General features: G+C 43.9%; 1 protein-coding gene across 2 annotated transcripts in view; it reads right to left on the reverse strand.

The window, feature by feature from the left end:
* The window catches only part of GREB1 (growth regulating estrogen receptor binding 1), a 55,260-nt gene extending 35,190 nt beyond the window's left edge, over positions 1-20,070 (reverse strand). For both annotated transcript variants that reach the window (XM_051615589.1, XM_051615588.1), the window contains exons 1-9: positions 19,914-20,070; positions 13,556-13,678; positions 12,612-12,788; positions 6,376-6,558; positions 5,945-6,079; positions 4,508-4,633; positions 2,534-2,656; positions 1,620-1,757; positions 1,271-1,456 (exon numbers count right to left, since the gene is read on the reverse strand). In XM_051615589.1, coding sequence (XP_051471549.1) covers positions 1,271-1,456; positions 1,620-1,757; positions 2,534-2,656; positions 4,508-4,633; positions 5,945-6,079; positions 6,376-6,558; positions 12,612-12,788; positions 13,556-13,678; positions 19,914-20,070 — 1,348 coding nt within the window. The remainder of the gene's footprint in view (positions 1-1,270; positions 1,457-1,619; positions 1,758-2,533; positions 2,657-4,507; positions 4,634-5,944; positions 6,080-6,375; positions 6,559-12,611; positions 12,789-13,555; positions 13,679-19,913) is intronic.
* Between the last annotated feature and the right edge of the window lie 262 nt (positions 20,071-20,332).

The following is a 20,332-nucleotide window of genomic DNA, read 5'->3' on the forward strand; positions in this document are numbered from 1 at the left end:
CACGATGAAACAATCAAACAAAAAGGCTAGCACTGTGATTTATTTTTTGGATGGAGGTACTTTCTGGGAGATGATCGTATTTCAGACTGGTGTGGGTGTGGCTTTGGTGCCGTTCGCGGTGTGAGGCCAGGTCTTCATTTTGAAGTGGTTTTGTGATACTCCAGTAAAGCTGCTTTAATTTTGAACCTGAGTATCAGTAATTAAAAACACTGAAGAGGTGGAGTGCTGTCTGTCTCAGCAGAAAACTACTTCTAACCCACAGACTGGACACAAGAGCAGTGAATTACAACTTTTTTCCTTTTTTATTTTTAGGTGAGGTCCCAGCTTATACAAGAAGATTCAAGTAAAGAGGGGACCTTATTATTGTCTACAAATATCTGCAGGGTGGGTGTCAAGAATGGACCGGTCTCTGTTCACTTATGCCCTGTGATAGGACAAGGGGAAACAGCACCAAGTGACAACACGGGAGGTTCCACCTCAACATGAGGTGAAACTTCTTTCCTGTGAGGGTGATGAAGCACTGGAACAGGCCGCCCAGAGATGCTGTGGAGTCTCCTCTGGAGACTTTCCAGACCTGTCTGAACACATTCCTGTGGGATCTTCCCCTGGTGTTCCTGCTGCAGCAGGGGGGTTGGACTCACAGACTTGTTTAGGTTGAAAGAGACCTCTTGGGATCATCTAGTGCAAACCCCAACTCAAGCAGTGCCAGCTAGAGCAGGTTGCCTGAGACAGTGTCCAGTTGGGTGTTGAGTATCTCAAAAGATGAAGATTTCTCCAACCCCTCTGGGAAAATTGTGCCAGTGTTTGACTCCCTTACAGTAAAAAACTCCAACATTTACTGCTTTCCCCTTGTCCACCAAGCAAGTCATCTCCCTTTAGAAGACAAAATGGTTGCTCAAGCATCATTTCCTCTTTACAAATCCATACTGACAACTCCCAATCACCTTCTTGTCTTTTATAGGTTTGGAAATGCCTTCCAGGAAGATTTTCTCCATCACCTTCCCATGGATTGAGGTAAGACTGACCAGCTCCATGATCTTCAGAGACCCCTTCCAATCCCTATGATTCTATGATTAAATTTGTATTACTATATTTCAATCTGCCTGGTCTTCAAGAACTCATTTAGTTCTGCTTCACTGCCTCAAATGAAATTGTTTAGTATCACATGTCCTAAGGCTGACATTTAATATCATCCTGCCCTAATATTCCAGTTCCCATGTGCCAGGGTGTAACATGCTCCCTGCAGTCTGTGGATGTAGAAGGATCTTACCTAGTTGCACAAGGTAGTAGACGGTCAGTAAGAGCTGCATTTCCTCTGAAATGGGCTGTATTGTGGAGGCCCCGTACTGTTCATATGCTCTAGATAAAGACTGTGAGTTTCTGTAACAGGTGTACAACAAAGGACTCACTATCACATCATTGATGTTCCCACAAAGATATGGGAAGTTTCCATGACCTACAAAATAACACACGTTTGCACACATCACAGAATTCCATAATTTCACAGATAGGCACTAAACAGCTTTAATAGTAAAGCTTTGGGGTATGTAGCAATAGGACATACCTTTACATTTCTTACTAAAATATTTAAGGTCTTGTTGGGGGATTGGGGTTTTTACCTTTAAATATAACTGGCTTTGCTTTACAGATCTTCAGCAAGTTGTCAGGAACTGAGACTGGCTCTCCTGAGCCCACCATGGGAGATGAGGCTGGCCCCACCAAAGCAGAGTGTGGTGCAGATGACAGGCTTCCTCCATCTGTGATTTTAGACAGATTATTCCTAGTCTCAGATCTGATAATGATGTCCTCAGCACTGTCTCATACCCACATTTGGGATCCATATGAAATGCTTGTTATGGTGGCATCACACGTGTCAGAAGCTGTCACCATGCCCCATACTGTTATGCTGCCTTTCTTGGAGGACTAATTATATTGTCACACCCTTGGACATCACATTTGTCACTAAAGATTTTCAGATGTTTATAAAACAGTTCCAGGTATGTATGCAAGAATAAAGAGGCTTATGTCAATGTGCCAGCAGTTATGAACTGTGTGCTCTGTATCATATGTTTAGTTTTACTGCTTCTAAACAGGTCTTCTTGCTCTAGCAAGAAAGAAAAAAATTGAGATTCCATGTTTGCTTAATAATAACTTCTTCATGGTAAATTTAATTTAAATAACAGCACATGAAAACCTCTTGGGAAAAGTGGGCTTATTTCACCGTGTGTCACTCTAGAGGGCACCTTGACCTGAGTTTTGACACTAGTTATAATATCCCAAAGGTGTTCTGGTGTCTAAAGATGGCACAGGCACCTGTTGGGATTCATTAATAATGACTTGATGACTGAAGCTTAATGACACTTAAGCTCGGAGCCTCAAAAATAAATCAGTGGAAATGAAACACCTACATGTAGGTACCAAACACCTTCCTAAACTCCACAAATCTGCATGTGTCTTTTAAACAGTGCTTTTTTACCCCCATTATTTTCTGCATGATGAAACAGACATTATCATTGCCTTGGGTTTAACTTACCATTTTTAGTTCTGTTTGGAGCCTGTGGGTTGCCCTGCAAGTTCCAAGTTTCAGTAGATGATGGAGATTCTGGTGACCAACCTTTGTGGCGCTTCTTGGGAGGCCCTGAATTTGTTAAAGTGCCTGAACAACAATAATAGATCAGAAATGTATTAGAATAAAATTTATTCAGTTCTGTGCATATAATTCAATATGTTTTGATAGACTGAATGTGTGCAGTAATTACTGTGCTAGACAGTGTCAACTCCATGAATATAGTAATTATTTTTATGTTTTTATTTTACTTTGCTATGTCCTGCTTAAATTGCTGGAAACTATTTGGTGCAGAGAACTCTTAATTATCTAGGTAGACTTCACCTAGTTTATAGCAATGTTTGTACTACGATTAAGGTAGGAAGAATGAAACATTTACTAAGAATGATTGATTCTAAGTGTCAAGAATATGAAGGCAACACTGTGTGCGTTTTGGTCCTTTTGTTTGTGAACACAGGACACGGTGTTTTGTGGAACCTATTGCAAAATAAAATTCTCCATGGTTTCAGGGTGATATTAATCAAGATCTGAGTTCTTTTCAAGAATTTTCCCATTTACAGGATTTTTGCCAGCTCTTGCCATCACCATCGTTGGGTTCATGCTACTGCATATTAATCCTGGCAGATTGCTTCTGCACTTTCCTCCTACCCACGTGAAGCTCCAACTCTGCCTGTATAAACAGAACTTTCTCAGTGTTTTTTAGGAGCCCCTGATGATTAATTTATCAGATTTTCTTCGATTCATTACTTGAATCTTCTTGTGAGCTCCCTCACACCCCCAGAAGGCTGAGCTTGCACTAGCATCAAGTATTTCTAACCCTTGACAGCCCTGGATCCTCCAGGAGCTTCTCAGCATCTTGCAGCACGGGGCTGTTTGTTGCTGGACATGGCTCTGCAGAGGTGGGAGCACTGCTGCACTCTGGCAGAATGGTTTCACAGTCCCATGTAACATTCAAGATAGGGCAAGAGTCTTATATAAAAAAAAAGGAGGGGTTGATTTTGCAAAAGATATTAAAAATAAACCTGAAGTCTTCAGACTTAGGTTGCATGTTCTCTTGCAGGAGGACCCCAGGTTTTCAAGGATCTCCATTAACCTTTTCCCAGCTGAGGGCAGCATTTAGCTATTCCTGCCGCTCCTCCTTTCATTTCCTTTCCTGGCATAATGTGACAAAAGCCACAAGATACTGAGGGAACTAGAAAGACTTTTTACTTGGACAACGCGGTGCGCTTTCCTGCAGATCTGTTGGCACGTTAAGGTAATCCACCCGAAACAAACTGGCAAGAATATGCTGCTGCATGGAAGAAAGATGGAGAGCCTGAATGGGCAGATAAAAGTAATTGGGCTGTGATGCCAGCAGGGAAACTTGGGAAGACTTATTCTAAAATAGAGCCCAGAGTTTCTAGCCAGAGTGAAGACTAACTTTGCTGCTTGAACAAGCCAGTGGCACAGGACACTGCTTGTCAGAGAAAATAACACAAATCGTAGTAGTAATGATGCAGTGAGGAGTTTCTTTAATTTGGAGCCAGTTGTCAAAGTCTAGTGCTTCATCCCAAGGGAAACTGCAACACAGGAATTAACCTGTGAGTGATTACTTCTACATCTTGCTTAATGCCCTTCACAAAACCTGATGGTGAGACTGATGCAAACTGACACGGTCTTTAAGAACCTGGATTCAGAACACAGTCTGCACTTCTAGTAAATGAATGAACTATAACAAAAACCTTCTGATCAATAATCTGAAATGTAACAAAGCTATGGCTGAAAACAGAATTTTTTAATATTTTTTTTTTCTGAAAATTAACACAGAAAAAAGTGTGAAGTTCGGAAAGGACTTGGAATGAAATAGTGGTTTCATAACAATGATATCCTTTGTTCAATGCTTCCGTTACACCCATGGAATATAGAGTTTAGGGTTAATAAACAGGAAACCCGTACAAGTACCTAAGACTGCAGGTCTTGTCAGAGCAGACAGGTTACTTTTCACCAGCTGCTGTTTAGGCGACTCCTTGCCATTATGAGCTGCTGAGCTGAACGCTGCTGTTGAAGGGCTGTGATCCATGGCTGCAGCTGGCAGGAAAAAAACACATTAAACATTTCTCATTCAAGAATCTGAGTTGGTAGAATAAACTGATCACTTCATCATCTCCTTCAAGAGAGGCACCAGGATCTGCTCAGCATGGAGGCAAGGCTGAAGCAAACAAACCCACTTCTCTCCCATACCAGATCACTGCTGTCTGACTCCCACTGGGGTGCCTGGGTAACATCCCCTCTGCAGCTAAACACAGAGGTCACAGCCTTTGGCTCCTCTGCAGGTGGACCCAAGCTCATACATGGTTTACTCAAGAACTAGCTAAAGGAATGAGAGAAGTTGTTGAAAATTTACTAAAAACCTCCTAAGCCTCCATTCCAAACTGACAGCCTCTTTCCCAGCTTCTTTCAACTATTCTGCATTAAAAAGAGCTTTTCTCAAGAACAATATGCCTGTAATTAATGTAGCCTTTTTATATATGTAACCTCTGATGAAAAATAGGAATGCCAATCTGCTGTTTTAAAGAGATGAATGATTTGTTCCGGAGGGACACCAGTATTCCAGACCCCAGCCATGCAACAGGCTTCTGTCTCACAGAGAATCTAACTACCAACAGATGTGCCTCAGTTCTCCTGCCTGAATCTCTGTAACAGTCACAAGACTCTAAAGAGCTGTTTTCATTATGAAGAAGCTCAGAGAGATCACTCTGGCCTCTGCCATCCACCACCTTCCACTTGTGTTCCATTCAAGCCAATGGAAAAGTAAATACTTCAGAAATAGTTTTTAATTAGGAAAAAAAAAAAAAAAAAAAAAGTTGCAGATACTGAGCATTAGTTTGCTTTTTCATACTAAAGCCACTTTTCTCAGCAGAAGAAAAAGCTTGGAAGCTTTTAAGCTGATGCCCATACAATGCCTGCAGTAAAGGAGATTCTGGTCCCAACAGAAAGCAGGCTGGATCTGAAGGAAGAGCTGGAAAAACACTAGTTTCTGTTACACTTGTCATCTGTGACCAGACAAGCAACAGCTGCAGGAACGTAATACCTCTTCTCAGCAGCTTTAAAATGAGTGGCTTTAAGACATTTCAGTTTGCCTTTGCTCTAGGCAAGCTGCAAAATGCCCACTTCATGTTTTGCTAACCTGTTGCACATGAACCCGAAGGGCAGCGAGAAGCCTTCCAAGCAGGGTTGCTGCCTCTCCTTGTAACACCCCTCTAACTCTGCCCAAACCGTTCCATTCCAGGTGGTGGGGTGCTTATCTCCTCGCCTGCCCATCCCCTCCAGGACACACAGATTCACATGCACAGGGGGGGCAGAGGTGCAAGCCCAGCCTGTTCTCCTCCCGAGCGGTACCTGGGTGCTGCGTTCCTGCTGGGTGTGCTGCTGGAAGTGGCTCATTCCAGGTGCTTCCCGAGAGCCCCGAACCCTCCGGCAGCTGGAACAAGGTGCTGGAGCAGGTGCTGGATGAAGGTTGCTGGCCTCTGAACTCTTAACAAAAGAGAAACATCTCATCCCGTGACAACAGCATGGTTTGCTTTTTCTCTGCATATTTGATTGGATCATTTCCCACATTAGAGGCTGCAGCGCTCGGAAGGGGGACCCGGTGCCTTCAGCCCTGCCCTCCTCAGTCAGTTGCTTCTCACAGCTGCTCAAGCAATCACCTCAATTACAGAGCCCTTCTCTCTACCCATCTGTCTCAGGTTGGCCACAGACGCCAGCCCCTCTGACAGCTCAGCCTGGGTGATGAAAGGCAGAGCTCGAGAAAGACAGCTTCATTATCTTACCTGCCCCTTTCCAGCAGATTACAGATCCTTTGGTCAGAGCTCCCTGTGCATTCCTGACCAGATAATACTTTAAGTGTTTCTGTTTCTTGGGCTGAGTGGTCAGTTTAAGATTAATGTGATTTGAGAATTCTGTAAAGTAGCAGAAACCCTTCTTGCCACAGCCAACACAATTGCCAGAGAAGCCTGATAAAATAAACAATACATACAATCCAGTGAGATAGGTTGGTCACTATTAATAACATCCAAATATTACTCATTCCTGGAGAAAAGCTGTATTTCTTTTTTTTTTTTTCCCAGAGTTAACTTTTTGTTAACATTTTCCTGCAAAAAAAAATAAGATTACACCAAGTCCACAGCATTGCACTTTGGCTACTGGATTGCAAAAAGAGCCCACGTTTACTGAACAGTTAAAATAGGCCATATTTCTCCTTTTATCCCATAAAGATCACAGCTCCTGTTTATTACCTACCAATGAAACATGAAATCAAGAAGTTTCTGACTGAAGAGTACTGACCCCCATGCTTAAGCCCAGCCCTATTCAACCCCACAGAAAGTATATGCTTCACTCCTGATTCAGCTTTCACTGGAATTAAACATGCCATTAAGACTCAAGAAATTAAACTTATTTTATCTATTACATTGAATTAGATCTAAGTATGCTTAAGTATCAAGTTCCTACTACAGATGCTTTTTGAGAGGAAAAAAAGCTAAAGCCTTTCTGGGGTCTCCAGTTAAAGCACCTTTATCAAATGATGGCTGGGCCTTGTTAGCACGTTGCAGCAGTTGGAACTATTTATGATGAGGGAAACAAAGTGTCTGCAGCTTTACAGACACAACAGAGACACAGTCCCTGCACCTAAAGAAGCTCATTGTGCTCAGGCTGGATGGGGCATTTCCAGGGATCCTGCCATTTCCTCTCCTGGGATACACATTTGGAGCCTCAAAGAGGGGCTGGTGCTGGTGGTGCCGTTATCACCATCAATAAAGGGCCCTCCTTGCACCCCTGACAAACTGCCTTTTCATTCTTAAACCATGTGTTTTGCCCAAAGAATTTTTCCAAAGTATTCCCTCAGAAATTTTCATCCACCTCAGACCGACACAACTGCCTGGAAATACTTATTATCTACGGAGAAATCCTTTAGTGTGCAATTAGAAGATGTTCTTCCCCATAGAAATTTTCTGTCTGTTCCCCACACATGACCTGAAGTATGAAGTCCTCTTTTGTTTTAATCACACCTAACAAACAGTGTCTATGTCAGCACAGCAGCTGAAATGGGAACCTTGTGTTCAGTGAATTGGAAGAAGGCAAAAAAATAAAAGAAATGTATTTCACGTAATATATGGACAGTAACATTGGAAATAAACAGCTGGAGTAAAGGATCAATAATATGGTAGGTAAGAGCCCTTTATGAAAGTTATTGTTTCTGTCACATACTTCAAACAAATTAAGTTTACAAATTAATGGTCAATATCTTTTCCTTCCGAAAAACACAAGCACCGAAAGATAATGCTTTGTTTACAACCCCAGCACTTTCATGAGTTTTCAAATGGTTCAGAAGAATTTACTGAAAACCTAAGTTGATGTGGAAATGGGTCTGGTATCCATGGGAACGAGCGGCTAACAGCTCTTGAAAGCTGCCTGCTCTCCCTCTGATCCTGGTCGGGAGGATGATAAAGGTCATTATGACTCATAAAATCAGGACAAGTCATGACTTCGCAGAATCCTCTGTGCTGTATCTGTCAGCACAAAAGCATCTGTCTAACATCACAGAGCCTTCAGTAGCTGCAATAAAAGCCGCAACAAAAGGAAACAAAATTAGAGCGGATGTGGCAGAAGCTGTGGGGTTTGCGCGCGTCTCACGCGGGCTGAGGAGCCACCGAGAAGGCTCTGCTGGGAGGGGAAGCCTTCCTTCCTTCCTTCCTTCCTTCCGCAGAGGCTGGACAGCGTCACACAGCCTTCTCATGCGGGCCTCGTGCCAGTCACCATGGGCGACTTCTCTGCATCATCGCCTGCCTAAACCAGACTCGGTGAAGCTCCCCGAAATACCCTTTTTCCCTGGTCACCTCTTTTCAACCCTATGAGACCTACTGGGGAACGAGCCTACGCCAGGCAGAGCACACGGGTGGGGTCTCGTCAGGATTAAATGGGCCTAAACTGTCCACTGGTCTTGAAAGACCCTCAGAGAACATCTTAAGAAGTTTATATTTTAATTTTCCTTTCAAGTCAGACAATGCCATCTTTCACCTCAAGCTTCCCCCCCAGGTCAGACTAGGAGCTCTTTCTTGCAAGCTCCTGCCAACCCCATTTTTCATCCCCCTCATTCCGGCCCAGCTGATACAGGGGGCAGCTTGTTTATGAAACAAGATGCATTAAATATTCTTCCAGACATTATAGAGAGGACAAAGGTCAGGGAAGCTGGGGCAGCCAGGAGGTGATTCAATATATCTGTGTCATGGGATTGATTTCACAAGAGAATCAGAAATCAATGCCTGGAGTTGAGGGGCTAAAAGCCTTTCACCTTCAGGTCACCAGTTCATATCCAGCTCAGTTCAGCTCTGACTTGAGGCTGTTACCCTCTAAAGATTGTTTAATCAGAAGGTGTTTGATTGTCTCTGGCATTTCATCCCAGGCATTTGCTTGAATTTGCTCACGCCACAATGATCCATTGCCCATAATTTAAAAGCTCTCGCACAGTAGGGACCTTGTGGTAAGAAGAAGGACCTTGGGCTAAAAGGGTCTGAAACCTGAGCTACCTTCTCCCTGGGGAAATGGTTCCTTTGGGTCAACAGTGAGCTTGTGCTAGGGATAAAGAGAGGATGGAACGATATCCACCTCATATTCCATGCTCTAATCTTCCATAAATCAAACAAAAATTTTCTTCTTGTTTCTCCTTTAAATTAATAATAGGCTTTTAATTAATACTATTTTATTATTATTATTTTTATTATATTTTTTTGTGGAAAGCTGGCAGCTTGCTTAAAGGAAGAATGATTGTGTTTTCAACTTCTCAGCACACGTACTTCTCCTCTCCAGTTCTACTCACAAGAAGCACACAAGTGCTGACAATGCTCCATATTTTTCCCACCTACTCAGTACCACTTCATTTGAAGACTGAAGTCCTAAATTTAAAACATAATGAAATCAATATGGTCATGCTGGAGAGCTTCCTTGTACAGAAACTCACAACTATTACAACAGCCCAAAAGCACATTTTAACAGAAGCAGTCACAGTACTTTAGACTGCAATGTTTTCATCTCACAGCTTACAACCCAAGCCAGCTAATCTGTTCCTCTGTCATTCTGACCTGAGGGGCCCACTGAAAATAAAAAGGATTTCTATTCCCTGCTAGGGAAGTGGGCAGCTGTTTGGAAGGAAAATGATGGGTGAATAGCTGCTTTGTTTATCCTGAGAGACTCTCCTTAAGAGTGAGAACTGAAGGAAAAAAAACCCCGAAGAGAAAAAACCTTTGGGAGTGGTACCTGTTTGCTGTTTTTATTAGGAAACAATAAATATCACAGGATCACAGAAGTGCTTCCTCTGTCTAAGCAGTCCTTTAGGTCACATAAAACCCAGGAAACAGCTTCCTAAAGGCAAAAAGCTGAATCTGTTTTGCAGAGCAGTTAAACCTGTGCTCCAACTTGATTAACAGAGTCATATGAGCTACATGCTCAGACACAGACAGATTCTTGCTTGCCAAAAATATGTTTTTTTCAGGAAACAGGATTTTTCCCATGGAATAATATGTCAATTGTAAAAACAAATAAACAAAAAAAAACCTCCAATAGAAATGACTTTCAAATCACAGGCACGTATACCTTGATGGTGGGACAACTTATTAGCATAATCAATAAATGGGCAGAAGCCCCAGAGGCACATCAACAGCCCCAAATGGGAGCAAGACCAGAAGTCAAAAGCTGGCCCACGGACTACCAAGACATTTCCTGCTTTCTTCTGGAATTTTTGTACACTCCACAGGCATCTTCACAAAGATATGCAGGCAGACCATGAGAAATCAGGAAACTCTTGGGTAATTCATTGGTGTCTTTTCCCTTCAGATAAATTGTTTTGGGTAGAATCTACAGTACTGAGTAACAGCTGCCTTACAAAAACACAGTATATTAAGACAAAAAGCAAAGAATCAAGCAAAAACAATGGGCTTGATGTGCCTGAAAATAAGAAGCCTCACCAAAAGCATGGGATATGACAACATCATGAGGACAGTTCGTTCAACTCCAAATGAAGCTCATTCAATTGCCCTCTACACTCAGAAAGGCTTGATGGAACTACTGGCCATGTTGTTTCAAAAGGCCAACATGTCTGAAGAAGAACAGCCTAAGCTCAGAATCCCCAGAATGATCCTTCTACCCGGGCTTTAAAGGCAAGACAATGAAAAGCTTTCCTTCTTCGTGTGAAATGTTTTCAACTTCAGCCGAGGTCCCTGTTGTACTAATGGAGAGAGAATTTACAGCAAGAACAGTCCTGGCTCTGATCTCACCAGGTCTGGAGCTGTGAGACTGTTCCTGTCTGCTGCTGGTTTCCTTACCCCGATTTCACTTGGATCAGTGCATGAAAACCAGAATCAATCATTTCTATCTACAGTATGATCTGTTGTACAAACTATGCTGTCTTCATGTCAATGAGGTACACTGTGTTTTTTCATTAGATTAGGGACCAGGAACACTGCTTTATTTCTAGCTTCCAGCTGAAGACTTTGGATTTTTAAGTATGTAGGTTCTCTCCTATTTAAGCTTGTTGTAGAGTACATAAAAGCCATTCTACAGAATTACTGAAATTCTTTGCAAAAGAATGTGATTCACTGGTGTGTATGTGTATAACAACAGCCAAAAATAAGCATTTAAATGGTGTCAGGAAACTAAAATGTATTCAATAAATAAGCTGAGGATGCAAGTAGAATAAAAACCTCCCAGTTATGTTCCTGTTGCCTTTTTCTGCTCTTGTTCAGCCTGCAATTAACAAATACACCACTTCCTCCCTGCTAACTGCCCCAGGAGCCTAAGCTGTTAATGGTGCTAGTACTGAATGGCTTGAGTGGTACAACATTCCTGTCTTTATCTTTAAAATGACAACACGTGGGTGATTTACAGCCCTCTTAATTCTTTTACAATCACTGGTCAAACGTACTGTGACCAATCCAACTCTGCAAGATCACATGAGGAAAGAAATTACTGTACATAGAATCACACTCTGCACCTTCACACTGCTCTGTCATCCCACCGGCCTTGAAGAGTTGCCCAGACTGGAACAACAACTGAGTTCACGTCATATCCCTCAGTGCTGGTGAAAGGAAACTGTTAAAAGCCATGACAAATGCTTCCTGGTAGCTATTTAAACTCAAATAGGTACACAGACACATGAAGCAGCATTTAACTAAGTGAAGAGCACACAAGAACCTGAGGGGGCCTGACTGAAGAGTTCTCCCTCTGGTTATATGCCACTTGTTCCAATATAAAAACTATTCCATTTTAATAACATTCATATTTGGTTCTTTCATTCACATGATTCCAAATCTTGAGTTGGATGAGGTCAATGGCCATAGAAAGACTGTAATACAAATAAGGACCCCATTTTATGTCAGAAGTTAGGCTTTTAAATAGATTAGAAGCAAGACATTGAAGTATCCTACAAACAGCATTATTCAAACTCACTGTATTACCAGATTATACATACAGGAAAAATTTTGACTTACAATCATTCATATTTATTTCTATTGTGATAATAAGTCATAGGTTAAGATCCAGAACCCATGCCATTGGTCAAACACAGGGGAGAATATTATCCCTGTCTCAAAGAGGTAAATCAGTAAGGTCATTTTGTAATCCAGACTGTCATCAAACTCTCTGCATGTCCTTAGTGGCCTGAAAGTCCCAGTGACAGACCCACAGTCTGTCTGTGTCAGTATTTGGGAAGCTGAAACAGCCAGGCAGCAGTTCCACCAGCCCAATTCCCAGCTGAGCAGATCCACCAACCAGGACATAGACTGCTGGGACAACTCCAGCCTTGGACTAGTGGATAGAAGGTGAAGTAGCACTTCTGACCACAGGCTCACCCTGTAGGCAAACCCAGCCAGCTCTGAGCTGCCACCTCCTTGTGCACCACCCTGGAGCACGACAGCAGGGGTGGAAGGGAGTGAGACCTGCTGACCTCTCTGCAAAAAGAGGCTGTTCCAAGAGCTGCCCAGGGAAGGAGCCCCTGGCTGCAGGCACAGCCACTTACCCAGCAGAGCGTTGCGCCCCTTGTCGTCTGGCAAGAACCTCTTGTCCACAGCACACACTAAAAGGTGATCAGGTAAGTGTGGTGACTTTGCACCCACAAGTAAAAATCCTGATGGTACCTCAATATGTTCGTTGGAAATTGAAACCAGCCTCAAGTCTTTACCAGCCTGGCAGAAACCTAGGGGAAAACAAAACAAAACAAAACAAAACATTCAGTGTATTTTATGGTGACAAGATTTTTTGTTTAGCTCTCAAAACTGTCTTCATTAAGGAATTTCATGTCTTTTTGGTGAAAAAAAAAGCTGTGTACTCTGAAGGCAAGGACAAACTAAGAGATTGTTTTCTTCCCTGCCTTTTGCTCAGCCATAAACAAATGCTACCAGTATAATAAACAAAGCAAAATCTGAGAATGGACAGTGACGTGTCTCTTGCTGATGTTCTGAAAACTCCTTATTTGTGGGACTATTTATTAACATATCAACTTGGGTCAGACATTCAAAAACTGAGATAATAATTCTCAGTATCTGGTGAATTTCACTGGCTTTTCTGGGTTTTCAAATATTTATTACAGCAACACTGAACGAAGAACTTCAAATGGGAAAGAGCAACAATAAAAGTGCAGGAATCCCCAGATTGCCCTTAGCAAATGCCAAGCCTGCAAACTCAACCTCTGGCAGGTCTCCTTCCCCATGAGGACAGCAGCTCTGCTCATGCCAGGGGTTCCAACAGAAATGCTCATCTGACACAGGGGTCTGAGACCCTGTCACACACAAGAGCAACCATGAGCAACCCAGCTTGGTCTGGCAGGTAATGAACTCTAAGGGTTTAGGGTTTCCACAAGGTATTGATCCTCTCCTTCTGATGAATTCTAGGGGAAGTGGCCTCCATCTGAGCCTCTTCAGCAGGGCAAATGCCCTCTGGCTGCAAGGCTGGAGCACTTCTTACCATCAGTGGTGCAACATCCTTCTGGGGGAGGCTTCATCTGGTAGGACACAGGAGGACTACTTGATTCTGAGCCTTCTTCCTCCTCCTCTTCTTCTTCTTCCTCATTATCTGCTCTGCTGCCTGCTACAAATTATCACAGCATAAATGACTGAAACAACAGAAAATGTTGGCAAGAAAACACTGAATGATCAGGGTGACCCAGTTACAGAAAGTATTACAGCAAACTGGGTTCTCTCCTCTTGACAATGACTTTACTCTTGCCAACTCTTATGATATTTGTTGTTTCCTTAAAGCTCCAACTTCCAGTCATGCTTACAATAGAATGCCTTTCACCAAAAAAATAAAGCTTTTAGCTCCTGTGCAAAAAAAAAAAGAAAAGTGCAGATGCATGACCCAACTGCACCTGAGAAAGTAAAAAAAACAACTGAAGGACAAAAAAAAATAAGCCTCTGATTTTTAAATCTCATTATTTTTTAACTAACCTCACAAGTTTTAGAGGAGCAGTTCATGGTGTTAGAACTCTTGCAGATCACAACAATGTGACTGTATCCTTTGTGCAGAATATTAACAGCCAATATAAACCCAAAGTCATTGCTTCTTAGCACTTGGGAGTGTCCTGGCCAGAGCCCAAGTACAGATTTTACTAACCAGGCATTGACTGTGTCCTTGGTGCTGTCCAGGAACCTGAGGAAACGGTTCCTGCTTGACACGAGGTTCCCCACAGGTGACGCCAGGGTGAGAACATCTAATTCTCAGCCCGTCTGTCCCCTGCCTGAACCCAGAGCTCTGGCTGGAGCCCTGCAGTGCCCAGCGAAGGCAAATGTCTCTCTCAGCAGCCCGTGCAGGGCCGGGGCCAGGCTGGGAGGCAACCCTGAGTGCCGGAGAGCAGCAGGCTGGAGGCTGCAGTCATTCTGTGGAGGGCTGTAGCTGCTCCCTCTTCAGACCCGGCTGCAAACCACCTCTCTGGTAGACCAGTGATCTTCTTACCTGACAGCCTGCTTGTGAAGAGAACTCACCTGCATATTGCTGGTGTGTGTTTCAGCCTCTCCACCAGAGACTGCTGCTTTCTTTCTCCCCACCCACAGGACAAGGATTTTTTCTCGCACAGAGCAGCAGCCCCAGCAAGACACAGGGAGCAGCGGCTCCAGCCCCTCTGGGGCTCAGACACTCATGGCAAATGGGACCAAGCAGGGGATGCAGCTAAACAGTCAGTGGAAAGAACATTTCTATGGGCAGGACAAGGAACCTTTCAGACAAGATCCAGCCTTACATACGACAGAGACAGGGCAAAAGTGCTAAGAGAACCCAGTGGGGCTCATGTCTGAGGCTTCTGGCCTCCATGGGGACAGGCAGCAAACAGGAAGAGCTTTCACTGGCAGAATCGGGTGGGGAAGGGCTGCAGGTACTTGAGGAACAGCAGAAGGGTAAAGAGATGTTTGGAGCTGGGCAAGTAAAACAGCAGTTGGGCTCCTACATGGCTCTGTTAACCCAGCTTTAATCTTGAAACAGAAAAGCACACAAGGAAGCAGTCCCCTCCAGAGCCCAGCCTCAGCTGGACATGCTCTCTTTGCTTCAACTGACCCCAGATCAGGCACTCAGAATCCCATAGCATATTCATCAAGGCTTGTTTGTTCCTCTGACCCTCCTCAGTATATCTTTTCATTTTATTGACAAATTATTGTAGCATTGGCTAAACAAATACTACAGGATAAAAGAGGATTAAGGAGGAAGATGAAGAAAGTAAACCTGGAGTTTGCAGGTTTGTCTCTCAAGGTTATTAAGATTTAACACCCCAATCTAGATGAGGATTTGAAGGGTATGTTTACTTTTAAGTATCTAAACATCAGACTTCAGTGTTGGTGCTCACAGACAAGGCCAGCACAGGGAACCTGTCTAAAGACAAAATGCTGAAAGGGAACAGAGGTAAAAGTGAAGCTCTCTGTCTTTGCTGTTCAAGTCAGGGCTAAGTTGTGTGCTGTGACTGAACCTTGACTAACACCCAAGTGCAATGCAAAAGGGCTGAGTCTGGGTCTCCCCTCTTTCCCCAAACTCCAGCCATGAAATTCCTCCTTTCCTCATTTCATAGAATCATAGAATGCCAGGTTGGAAGGGACCTCAAGGACCATCTGGCCCAACCTTTCTAGGTACCACTATAGTTGATATGAGATGGCTCAGCACCCTGTCAAGCTGAGACTTAAAACTGTCCAATGTGGGGGAATCCACCACTCCCTATGCGAGACTATTCCAATGTTGGACTGTCCTCATGGTGAAAAATTTATCTCTTGTGTCCAATGGGAATCCCCCCAGGAGCAACTTGTGCCCATGACCCCTTGTCTTTTCCATGGGACTCCTTGTAAATAGGGAGTCTCCATCTTCTTGGCAGCCACCCTTGAAGTTCTGGAACATGGTGATAAGGTCTCCCTGAAGCCTTCTCTTCTCCAGGCTGAACAAACCTAGCTTTCTCAGCCTCTCCTCACATGGCAAGTCCTCCAGCCCTGTGATCACCCTTGTGGCCCTTCTCTGGAGCCTCTCCAGCCTGTCCCATCCTTTCCATAGAATAGGGACGAGAACTGAACACAACACTCCAGGTGTGGTATGACCAGCACCGAGCAGAGCAGGATGATGACTTCTTGATCTCATTCGTGCACAAACTGCTTTGTGCCAGCTCTGACACTGGAGCCTGTGCTGAGCCACCCCAGCTTGCTAACCCAGCAGAAAGCAAATAGAGCAAACAACAGTAACCAGGGTCTTTCACTGGGTCCATGTACTAAAGCAGCTCAGTGGAAGATCCAAAAGAATGTCAAAATTTATTAAAGGGGAGAAAATGGAAACTTAGGGCTAGGAGGAGTGGGGGGAAGAAGAGGTGGGATTTTCCCCTTTGAGTAGTGGTAAATTGTTAGGCTGGTTCAGCCATAAGAGGTAATTTCACATATAAATAAATAAATAAATAAAATTAAGAGAGAGACCAGAAATGTAAGTAGAGAGTAAGAACCAGGAGAGCTGCAGAGCTTCTGGGAATGCAATGAGAAGAGTACAAGAGCAAATCCATATCCATGCTGCACAAGAGTGATGCAAAGGGCATCACTGGGGTTTCTCCTGCTTGTCTTAAAAAAGATTTAGAGTTTCTGCGTCCATTCTACTTTTCAAGCAGGGCCCCTTTAGAGAACCCTGTGCTGGCAGGTGTCTGTGCCACATCTGCTCTTCTTACACGATGCCACAGCAACACACAATCAGGCACTCAAAACCAGAGACAAGTCCATGGCCAAAGTGGCCACACAAGCACAGTTTTCTGTTGCAAGTCCCAGAACTAGGCAGCCAGCTGGCAGAACATGACATAGCCTGTTAAACCAACAGAGAGCCTTGGATCATTTTGTCCATACTTCATCACATTTAAATTTATTCACCACAAACACCACTGTTTGCTTTAAGGAATTCCTTTCAGTTGTCACAAAGGATGTATTAGATATTTATGGTTTAATACCTGGCTTACACAGGTGTGATTAGGACATTCACAAGGAAAATTCTTCTCTCCTTAAGCTATAATTAAATAGAAGTTCTGTGAACATTGTGATAGACATCTGATTTTTTTCTCAGTGGGACTACGCAGGGTGCTGACATTAGCCACCAACTGACTGCAGCACCAAGGCTGAGATAACCAGCCACAAAATGCATTGGGCTGACGAACAGCCAGCCCCCCTGAGATGCAGACCAAGGAAGGACCAGTCACCCACCCACACAAGCTGGCTGCAAAGCCCAGGTCAGAGCTGATGCTGCTCTCAGGGCTGAGAGCACCAGCAGCCCAGGAACAACCTCCCTGCAGCAGAGCCAGTGGCCACAACACTGCTCTGCTCCCCATCCTGGACAGGCTGGAGAGGTGGGCCCATCCCAACCTCATGAGGTTCAACAAGTCCTGCACCTGGGTTGGTGCAACCCCAGGCACAAATCCAGGCTGGGGAAAGAATGGCTGGAGAGCAGCCTTGAGGAGAAGGACTGGGGTAGGAGGAGATGAGAAGCTGGACATGAGTGATGAGTGAGCCCTGGAGCCCAGAGGGGCAGCTGTGTCCTGAGCTGCATCAACAGAAGTGTGGGCAGCAGGGCCAGGGAGGGGATTCTGCCCCTCTGCTCTTCTCTGGTCAGACCCCACCTGGAGAGCTGTGTCCAGCTCTGGAGCCCTCAGCACAGGAGAGACATGGAGCTGTTGGAGAGGGTCCAGAGAAGGGCCATGAAGATGATCCAAGGGCTGGAGCAGCTCTGCTCTGGAGACAGGCTGGGAGAGTTGGGGTGTTCAGCCTGGAGAAGAGAAGGCTCCAGGGAGACCTTAGAGCACCTTCCAGTGCCTGAAGGGGCTCCAGGAAAGCTGGGGAGGGACTTGGGACAAGGGCAGGGAGTGAGAGGACAAGGGGTGATGGTTTTAAACTGAAAGAGAAGAGGTTTAGGTCAGACATCAAGAAGAAATTCTTCAGTCTAAGGGTGGTGAGGAACTGGGATGGGTTGCCCAGGGAGGTTGTTGATGCCCCATCCCTGGAGGTTTTTAAGGCCAGGTTGGATGAGGTTTTGTGCAAGTTCATTACAAAAATGTTCCAAATAGGCCAGAAAGGACCAACACGTTCATTTAACTTGTCACCAGGCACACTACAGTCTCTTTTGCACAAATAAATTAGTTTTAGGCATAAAACATCATGACAGATAGGTAATGGTATTAGGCTGCTCTTTCTTCTGGGTTAGATGGTCGTTTATGTTTCAAAAGGAGACAGAAAAAATGCTTTTGAAACAAAATAGTACACAACTAAAACCAATGAGAGGTTAAAACAGAGCAACCTGGTCCAGTGGGAGGTGTCCCTGCCCATGCAGGGGCTTGGAACTCAATGATCTTTAAGGTCCCTTCCAACCCAAACAGCCCAGCTGCTGTAAGACTTTTAACTAACTGCAGCTCAACTCTCCCTTAGTGGCACAGAAACCAGGATCAGCCCCTCCTGGTTTGGAAGGTTCTTTGAAAGCCTTGAAAGCAAGAAGTGCCAGAAGTGTGAAAATGCCTCTTTGTGCCTGCACAATGGGTCTGCTCCTGCAGCACCTTTCCAGCTGATGTCATCACCCATTTTGTTACATCACAGCTGGTTGCCATGGGAAAGCTCATGGAATCCTCACAAAGGGGCTGATAGAAGGATCACTTGGTGGAAGGAATAAGCAGCACATACATTTAAACAAGGAACAAGTATTCATTATTATGTCCTATATTAGCAAAAAAAATTTGAAATAAATAAAGTAGAAATTACTACGGATGTGTGAGCTGTGAGCAGATTTCCTTTCTCAAGGGATGTTTTTTCAGCTGTTGCCATGAGGTAAGAGTAAAGGACTTAATTTGTGCAAAATACTTTCGTCTACTACTTCTTGGGCTGATGCTTTTGGTTCTTGGGGTTTTTTTCTGCTGCTGTGGCCTGTTAACCATTCTGCACTTTTCAGTACATAGATATCCAAGCCATCTTCAGTCAGGTATGGCAGGGGAAGCAGAGCTGGTCAAAAGCCACGAACCAGCAGGCTGGTGCCAGCAGTGGATAAATGGAGATGATTACTGCAGCCCTGCCCCAGCACGCAGGGGTCCTGCATCACCAGGCAGCTCTTTGAAAGCCACAAGACTCTGCACAGAACAGCTCCCCAAGCACCAGCTGGCTCAGCAGCTTGCTTATCTGAGCTACCCCCACATTCAAGCTGCCAAGAAAAAAAAAAGCCTGAGCAAATGAAACTCAGAAAACAGGCTCCTCTCAAGACACACACACTCACTGACAAATCCCACTTGTTAAATACCAACTTGTGCAGGGTTTACAGGAGAACACATCCTAATATTTAACCTTTGCAACCACAGGATAACTAAAAATATTATGTCCACGGTATTTATAAACCTTCCTAAAAGCTAAAAATATTTCTGCTGTATTTATTCACAATGAAAATGAGTTGGCATGCATCCTTTAGCAATCTATCATCTGTTTACCATCGCTTGCTGTATAAATTTCAGCAGTATATGATAAATTATACTACAACAGATTTATGTGCCAAATCTCCAAAGATTTCTCCACACATTTAAGGGAACAATTTCTAGGACTTCAATTTATGTCTAGTGATAAATCTGAGAAAGCAAGTGGCTTAATTTTGTCAAAACAGAAGATAATGCAGTTTGTATTTTAAATCCAATTCACATCTGGATATTTGCAGATCATTAAAAATAAATAAAAAAAACAAAACAAAACAAACTTCCAGTACTTTTTGTTTTCTCTGTTTGGACTTGAAACGTGTGTGCTGAGCCTCGGGAGAGCAAACAGCAGAGTTACCTTTGAGCAGAAATGGAAACTGCATGATTTCCTACCTTCTTGTGATGACAGTTGCTGTTCAGCTTCCAGATACAGCTGAGAAAAGACTGGTCTGGGAACCAAGTTGTTTGAGCGGAGAGAGGCCTCGATGGAATTATGCAGGACTTCTTCAAAACGTGTTGTCTTGAGCTGGCCAGCGTAGGAATTTCCCATCTCTTCAAAAAAAACCAAAAGAAGAGACAAGAAGAAAAGGGAGGGGGAGGGGGAAAATAATAATAATTACAATTTTTGTGCTCAGAACTCGATCCCTGGGTGTTGGTGTCAGACTGCAACACTTCTCATGAAAGAGAGAAGCTTCATTGTCCTGTAAGAAGCAGATCCTGCTGGTAAATTGCAGGAAGTTATCTGCCAGGAACAGCTTTCTGTAATTCAGCAGAAAGGCAGCAAAGCCCTGACACCCTCTTGAAGATGTGGT

Source organism: Apus apus, chromosome 3 (genome assembly GCF_020740795.1).
Source record: "Apus apus isolate bApuApu2 chromosome 3, bApuApu2.pri.cur, whole genome shotgun sequence".
NCBI lineage: Eukaryota > Metazoa > Chordata > Aves > Apodiformes > Apodidae > Apus > Apus apus.